Source organism: Glycine soja, chromosome 6 (assembly GCF_004193775.1).
Source record: "Glycine soja cultivar W05 chromosome 6, ASM419377v2, whole genome shotgun sequence".
NCBI lineage: Eukaryota > Viridiplantae > Streptophyta > Magnoliopsida > Fabales > Fabaceae > Glycine > Glycine soja.
In genome coordinates, this window is record NC_041007.1 from 17227913 (window position 1) to 17236607 (window position 8695).

The 8695-nt window shown below is 26.3% G+C and overlaps 1 protein-coding gene across 1 annotated transcript; it reads left to right on the top strand.

Moving 5' to 3' along the window:
* The first annotated feature begins 6385 nt into the window (after positions 1 to 6385).
* Positions 6386 to 8425, top strand: LOC114416546 (myb-related protein 306-like). The gene is made up of 3 exons (XM_028381450.1): positions 6386 to 6798; positions 6985 to 7114; positions 7391 to 8425. Exons 1-3 carry the CDS (start codon positions 6666 to 6668, stop codon positions 8127 to 8129), a joined length of 1002 nt encoding a protein of 333 aa, XP_028237251.1. The 5' UTR covers positions 6386 to 6665; the 3' UTR covers positions 8130 to 8425.
* Positions 8426 to 8695: the final 270 nt, after the last annotated feature.

Here is an 8695-nt window from a genome sequence, read left to right on the forward strand (position 1 = left end):
TTTCCTTAAAAAAACCATAAGCATACGGCCTGATAATTAATTATTATCTAGTGTTTAGCACACGTGAAGAAAGTAAATAATTTAAGACTAAAATATATTTTCAGTTGTAAATATATAATGGAAAAGTTTTAGTCTTAAAAAAATCATTAATGTTGGTCATTATAAATTTTGAAACTTTTGAAAATAACTCCTAGTACCACACACTCGATCGCGTGGTATTTAGACATGTATTTTTAGTATGATTGTTGGTGTGGTATATAGATAAACATAATTATATATGTTGTGCCATCACTTATTATAATAACTAAATATTTTCAAAATCTTATATATATATATAGACTAAAATTATTCAATTTTTGAAGGATTAAAATTAAATTTAACTATATGTACACGAATTACTTAGAATAACTCCGTTAAAAAGTCATGTGAAATAATTTTAAATTGTTGGATCAAATTATTCATAATTTAATTAATTTACTTAAGATTATTGTTTTAATTTCTGTTAGATGATTTTGAAAATATTTAGTTTATCAGCTTAATACAATACTACCACGCTTCAGTTGATTCTTACAAAAATTCATGGATAATAATAATAATAATAATAATAATAATTCCTCTGTTCTTGTTATTATTGTTATTATATAGCTTGGACGGTGGACAGCAGTAATAGTAACCCGCCACCACCATTGCAAGTGTATTGAGCAGCAATATTGGAAATTAGAGGCCCATATATATGCAGACATACATATATTTCAGTTCAAAGAATCTAACTCAAATTATATAAATGGAGATATTAATAATAATATTGTGACTGCTATATCTGACATTCGATACTTGAATGTAGCAATTTCATTTGTACAAACATGATTACATATATGCATGCATAGCTACAATGCCTGCAACAAGAATTAAATGCACAACTTGTAATCTTATACTATAACTTTAAATTATATTTTTTTATAAAGTAAATTTATTGGTAATTAAGAGGTTGCCATTGTTAAAAATGGAGAACCATATAAAAGAAAGAAAAAGAATTTGAATGGCGGTTAGTTATGCCCATCTAATTTTATTCTCAACTTTCAACAGTGTATGGTCCCCTAGGTCTATATAAAAATGAACCCACACTAGTCCCACGTTCAAAACTGAAGCAGAAAATACCACTTCCCCACCATTGCATGTATTGTTTACCAATCATCATACATACTGGTCCTGATTTCACAATCCAATCAAATTTCTTTTTCTTGTTTCCATTTTTCTCTCATCTTTTGATGTGATGAATGTGAAAGTTGGAGGCGTGTATGACAAAAGAGGGTGACTTGATAAAAAAGCTACTTTTCCTCCCTAGAATTTAGTGGACAAATATCCATTCCTGATTAGTAATAGATAGATAAATATCTCACAAAAAAGAAAAAAATGTGTTTTTTTTTATTTACAATAAAACTTTATAAATTCAAATATTTATTATTATGATTGGTAAATAAGATATATTTTTTCCTTCATTGCATATTGTTATTCCTTTAACTTAGACAATATATAAATTTTGGTCTCTAAACTATTTTGAAATAAATTAAGTTGTCTATTTTTAAATTATTTTTTATTCCTTTTAAAAAAATACATAAAATTAAATCTCTCAGGATCCCATTTATTTAATTAATATCTTCAGAAATTAAATTTATTAAATTATTTTAAACTTTCTTATCCTCAAAATTTAAAAACAAAACATCAAATTTCACTAAAATGAAAAAAATAAGATCAATTTTCCTTTCTTTGAATCTAATATCACATTTTATTAAATTCTTCATTTTTTTAATTAAATTTCTCCAAATTCCTTATTTATAAAATTTAAAATTATTCTATATTTCAAATCTACTATAAATGTCCAAATATTTAACACGACTAGTTTTAACTAGTATTGGTAATCTACTGATAATTAATAGGAGTATATACTATTAAGAGAGTTGTACAAGACGTATAATTTTCAACTACCAATATATAATTTAAGAGTAATCCAGTTATAGTATTCTATAAATTGATAGTGTACTCATTGTACTGAACTAGTCGGAGTTATTGGTCCCAAATACCTTATTGATTACTTAACTATAATCAATCTTTTGCCACATTTCTGCTTTCAATTCCTAATTAAAACCTGTCAATTAATTTAATATATATCATATCATATTTACCATTTAAAATCTGCTTTCAATTCCTAATCAACCTTAAAGTAATAATTATTAATTATTTTCTTAAATTAATAATATAAAATTTTAATTCTTAAAATTAGTACTGATCATTAATCATACTGTTAATTAAGGTCCATCATTTTGTTTTTTGACAAGAGGTCAATCAATTTGTTAAATCAATCGCTTTGATCTTGACTTTAGTATATGTTAGTTAGTTTTATTCTTCAAACCAAATTGATTGATGATTACGAAATTTATGAGCCAAAGTGAATGTGAAGTTAAAGGCTATATTCATTGTTTTAATAATATTAAAAATAAATTGAATTTTTGTACTTTTAAATACTAAATTAAATAATAATAATAATAATAAATAAAATTAAAATGAAGATTTTCATAATATAAAAAATAAACTTAACCATTTTTATCAATTTTAAGTACTAATTAAGTGCCAGCAAAAAAAACACTACTCATTCATTCCAAGGTTCAGCATTGGAGTAACTAAGTGCGTGTTTAGAAACAATTAATCTTAAGAAATAATTTTTTAGAAAATAATAATTTTTTGTTCTTTGTAAAATAAATTCAACCAAAATATCATAACCAGAATGTTGTGCTGTCCCTCATTTCCCATTGCTTCCAAGGTTCAGCATTGAGCATTCCTTTCCCATGTAGTAGTAATTTTATAACGAGGGCAAAAGTCATGCATTTAGTTGAGATTATTTTTAGAAAGAGAGAAATTATTTTTTTAGGAAAAAATAATACAGAAAATAAATTTATTTAACAAATGAGAGAGAATATTTATTACTTAGATAACAAATGAATCTATTAATCCAAATACGTAAATTATAATAATAAATTTAAAAGAATTATTAAAAATGGATATTAATCTAAATTAGGTAACATTAAATAATTAATGACTCTTATGGTGTATAATGGTGAACCCGTTAAAAAACTTGATATGCAAAAGCTTAAAATATCTTTTGTACAATAGTTTTTGCCAAAAAAAAAAGTATCTGGAGTATAATTTAGCCAAGTTTTTTTCAAAGTAATGATTACAAGCATTTAATAAAATATTTTTAATAAAATGTATTTAATATTTGTTAACATGTAACCGTGGACTTTTTTTAAAATATTTTGCTCTCAAATATAAATAAAAAATATTTTTATGGATCTGATATATATATAAGAAAATTTTCAATTAATGTTATCTGATTTAATAATTTATCTCTAAAATATCATTTATTTAATTGAAAATTTAGATTTAATAACTTTTTTTTTCATTCTTAATACGTAATACTCCTTTCATTCTAAAATAATGATCTTTTAAGACTGCCTCACACGGATTAAAAAGCATCTAATTAATATAAATTTAGATAAACATATCTTAACTTTTTAACTAACTATCAATAACAATACATTTTACTATTCATCAACTTATTTTTATGACAAATGTCTCTTTTCAATGTAAGTATTAATTGATCATTTTAATTTTGTCTAGGTATTGTTGGAAAAAATAGTTTGAAAAAGCTAAAAGAACTAGTATTATTTTGGAAAAAAATAAAAAGCTAAAAAGAACATTATTTTAAAATAGAGGGAGTACCAAGTTTCAATAAAAGATAAGTAAAAAAAAAATATTTTCAATTAAAATTAATATAATTAAATATGGTTAATTTTTAACAGCATAAATCATTTTTTCATTAAATATTATGGTGGTATTTATTGTTGACGGAAGCTAAAATGACTGTTGTACAGTAATTTTGTCAATCTCCAGGATGCTCTTATTATTTTTTTATTACGGAAGATGCTATTATTTTTTATTACTCTAAAATTAAACCAATATTTTATTTGATGTAATTACTACAAGCATTTAAGAAAATCTATCTTTATATTAAAATATACTTAATGTTTATTTCTTTTGGACGGAATACATTTAATGTTTATTAACATATTAATAACACAAACGTTTTTTTAACCAAGCATTTTAAATATTATTAAGAAAAAAAGGTCAATATTTTTATCATGTCAAACAAATATAAATGAATTGTTATGAGGTATAAAAATAAATAAATTGTTCTAAAAATATCAGAACTAAATTACTCACTAAATGAAAACCATCAGCCCCCATTTTCACCAATTGCCGTTAAAATGTAAACTAATGATGAGACCTTTCATGTGTAAAAAAAAGAGAGAGAAAAAAAGCTAAATACAAAGCGAGTACATAAAAAAGAAATATGAAAAATAATCACTATTCTTCACTTAAATTAATAGCCGACAAGGTTCCGGGAAGTCGTATTTCTTGTCTGAAAAGTGCCACATGTCATCAACAGATTTTTTTAATATTAACTACTACTTATTAATAGCAAACAAGTTCACATTATTAAAATTTTATAATATATAAAATGACATTAAAAGATTTTTTTAAAGAGAAAAGATTTTAAAAAAAATACTTGTAAATTAAATTACAATATTATACTCACTCGTCTTTCTTTATTATGCCGACCGGTGATAATAAGGTGAAGTTGAAAAGCCTGTGTTCTTGAAAAACTTGTGAACCACACGATGATCAAGCACACATCACAAGGCCTGAGGTTTAATTACGTTGAAAACAACTTGTTATATCCAAAAGCCCATATTATTAGATTCCAACAGCGACACTATTCCGCGGAGAAAAAAGAAAATTTTATGCACCCTCATTCATACGATGAAAGGTAATTCGTGTTTTTAGGGTATTAATCAACAACAAAAATATTTTTTTAATAAAAAATCTATTACTTTATACTCTATCTAATAATATTTTGAATATATATGTTTGTATAATTTTTAGTAAACTTTATATATCTATTAAGTTTTTAATATCTTAAAATAGAATTATTTCTCATAAAACATACTTCTAATTTCTATCATATGTTAAGAGTTAAGACATCTCTCAATATAATAAAAGATATATATTTATAATACTTTCTCTGTTCTTTTTTATTTGTCTTTTAAGGTTATTTTGTAAAAATTAAAAAATATAATAATTTTTTTAATTTTAATAAAATAGCTGTGAAGTTTTTTATTTTTACTTCTTTTTCCTTCCACTCTACAATAAATACATGAATAAACTAATTAAAGATTATGAGATAAGTGAAAATTTAATTAATAAAATAATAATTAATGTGATCTTAGCAATAGATAAATATAGACAAAAACTTATAAAAAAATTACACAATTAAAAAAAGAAACGAGGTAATATACTGTAATTGTTATTACTCCATTTTATCTTAAGGAAAAGGCTAAAGTTTCTTACAAATTTTTACTATTTCATAAAAAAAAACATAAAATGAAAAGTTAAATACATTTAACATTATTTTTTAAAAGAAATACAAAGAAAAGAAAGTAGAATAATTAATACAAGAATGTCGTTATTTTAATAACTATAGCTTTATTTTGATAATTTTCATAATTAATTAAAATTAAATAATATATCGGATGATCAAGTAGTTCACGATTAAAATCTTGTTGATTATTAAATATGGAATAATTCGTGTTAGAAAAAACAATATTCACATTGTATGTGTTAAGATTAAGATGAATGATCACTTTTGGCATAGGCTCTTTCATATAAATAGCTTGAAAAAAATTTAAATATATTTTTAATTCTTATAATTTAATATTTTTTTATTTTTTATTCTTGCAAAATTATTTTTTTACTTTTATTCCATATAAATGCAAATTATGTATATTTTATTTTTTTTTCCTTAGAGCGCATTAGATAATATTTTAAATATTAAAAAAATGCTACTAAATTTTATAAGGAAGAAAAATAAAAAAAAATTTGCAAGTACAACAAAAAATATAATTTTGCAATGACAAATTTTTTTTTTAATTATAAGAACTAAAAATTATATTTAAAAAAAATACAGACTTTACAGTAACATTAACTACTAAAATTATTTCAAAGACTTTTTGTTTTTGGATTGTAAAACACCTATTTTTCCTCCGGGATTTGCTTTGCTTCTGGGTGTTTCCACTGTTCCCATAATAACAATAATGAATGCTGCAGCACGGATTTGTGTGAAAGGTTAATGTAGAAAGAGAGTGAAGGGGTGGACGCATAGCTGACTTTTTGCAATGCACGAGTAAATGCCTTTCTTGTCTGTTTTGACTCCTTTTTTTTTTTTTTCTTTCTTTCTTCATTTACTTACCTCATTTTTTCTCTCTAGCTAGTCAGCGAATCAACCATTAATCTTCTATTTCCTCTAATTCTCTTCTCTCTATATATATATGTATCTGCCTCATGGAAAATAGACAACATAGCCCCAGTTGCAGAACCTTGTCTCTGCATCATCATAATTCTCTCAATTGAGGAGCCCAAAGGGATCAAATCTCTTCAACCCAGAAGAAGAAAAACAAAAGAGAAATTATAGAATTAAGTTGCTATAGCTAATAGCTATAACTGGCTTAGATATACCATTTTTATTTTATTTTTATTTTGGGGTGTACAAAATGGGAAGACCACCTTGCTGTGATAAAATTGGGATTAAGAAAGGGCCTTGGACTCCTGAGGAAGACATCATCTTGGTCTCTTACATTCAAGAACATGGACCCGGAAATTGGAGATCGGTTCCCAGTAACACAGGTAATAAAAATTCAACCTTAAATTTAACATATGGTTTTGATTTAATTTCTTCATTTATTTGTTGGGTTTTCATAATTTTGTGCAGCTGGGCACCGTTTATTAATTGTTTAATAAATCGGTGAGGGACAGTACATGTATGTATGATGTAGTATATGATTCCATTAATTTTGTTTTTTGGTTTTTCAGGTTTGATGAGATGCAGCAAAAGCTGCAGACTCAGATGGACCAACTATCTCCGACCTGGTATCAAACGAGGCAATTTCACCGATCATGAAGAGAAAATGATAATCCACCTCCAAGCTCTTTTGGGTAACAGGTACCACCTTGTCCAAATATATTTAATTTGTTATCTTAAAGCCTAAATTATTCAGGGGTACGATGTTTGCTCTAGAAAAATTTAAGGGTATACAAGTCAGTTTCTAATAATGTAAAAGCTTTTGATTTTTGAGTTTTGATTCATTAAATTTACAAATAAATGAATTGTGTGTATAAAATGGAAAAAAAAATAAAAATTTAGGATCTGTTTGTTTGGTTTAATTTGATAATAATCGATGTTGTTGATGAAGTTTGTGACGTGTGTAAATGGGTGCAGATGGGCTGCTATAGCTTCCTACCTTCCACAAAGGACAGACAATGACATAAAGAACTATTGGAACACCCATTTGAAGAAGAAGCTGAAGAAGATGCAAATTGGGGGTGGTAGTGATGATGATAATAATGATGACAAATCAAACTCTTCTAACAATTCACAAATAAAGGGTCAATGGGAAAGAAGACTTCAAACAGATATCCACATGGCCAAACAAGCCTTATGTGAGGCCCTATCTCTTGACAAACCAACCCAAATTTTCCCAGAGACCAAATTACCCTCCACTTCTTCACACCACCACCCCACAACAACAACAACACCAAACCAAACAACATCCTTGTATGCATCAAGCACAGAAAACATAGCCAGATTGTTGGAGAATTGGATGAAGAAATCACCAAATATGGCGACCACGACGACAACAACAATGGAGACAAAACCCTTCAGCAATAATAACATGGTAATAACCACAGGGTCTAGTTCTAGTGAGGGAACACAAAGCACAATCACATGCACACAGGAGTATGCCCTTGACTCCTTGTGGAGCTTCAACTCTGAACGCTCTTCTCAATCTGAAGAAAACACCAACTTGGGTGAGAGCAAGCCACAGTACCAAGAGCCTCAAGAGACACAAGTCCCTCTCATGTTGCTGGAGAATTGGCTCTTTGATGATGCTGCACCTCAATGCAATGAAGATCTAATGAACATGTCACTCGAGGAAAGTACAGAAGGGTTGTTCTAATTGACGATCCTAACGATGTAGCGGACTTGAGGTCGGAACAAAATTCATGTAACCAAATCAACCACAAAGGGTCTTTGAAAAAAAAAAATAAGAGTATGCGTGCGTGTGTGAATTAAACTTTATTAGAGTTCTTGCAAAATTGAACTACTTTTCTAGGCCCCCCAGTAGGAAGGTAACTCCCTCAATACAAGCAAAGTGTACATTACAAGTACATCTATAATTAACTACGATTATGTTAGCTTATCTTATCTACCATAATAACTGGAGTTGAATATATGTTGTGTTTTTACTTTTTAGCATGGGTTTTGCTATATCTTATTGTAATTTCTTTTTAATATTCCTTTACAAATTAAACAAAACAATATATGCTTAATATTAAAAAAATTAACAACTAGTTAAATTTTTTATGAAAGAATTAAGGAAACTATTTAATGAATTGTAAGAGCAGTGGGAATTATCTTTTTACCACTTTTTGATATATAGAGAAAAGAATTACTATTATTTTTTTATTACTTTTCAAATGAAAATATATAAACATATTAAAATTTATTCAACATAAAAAATCT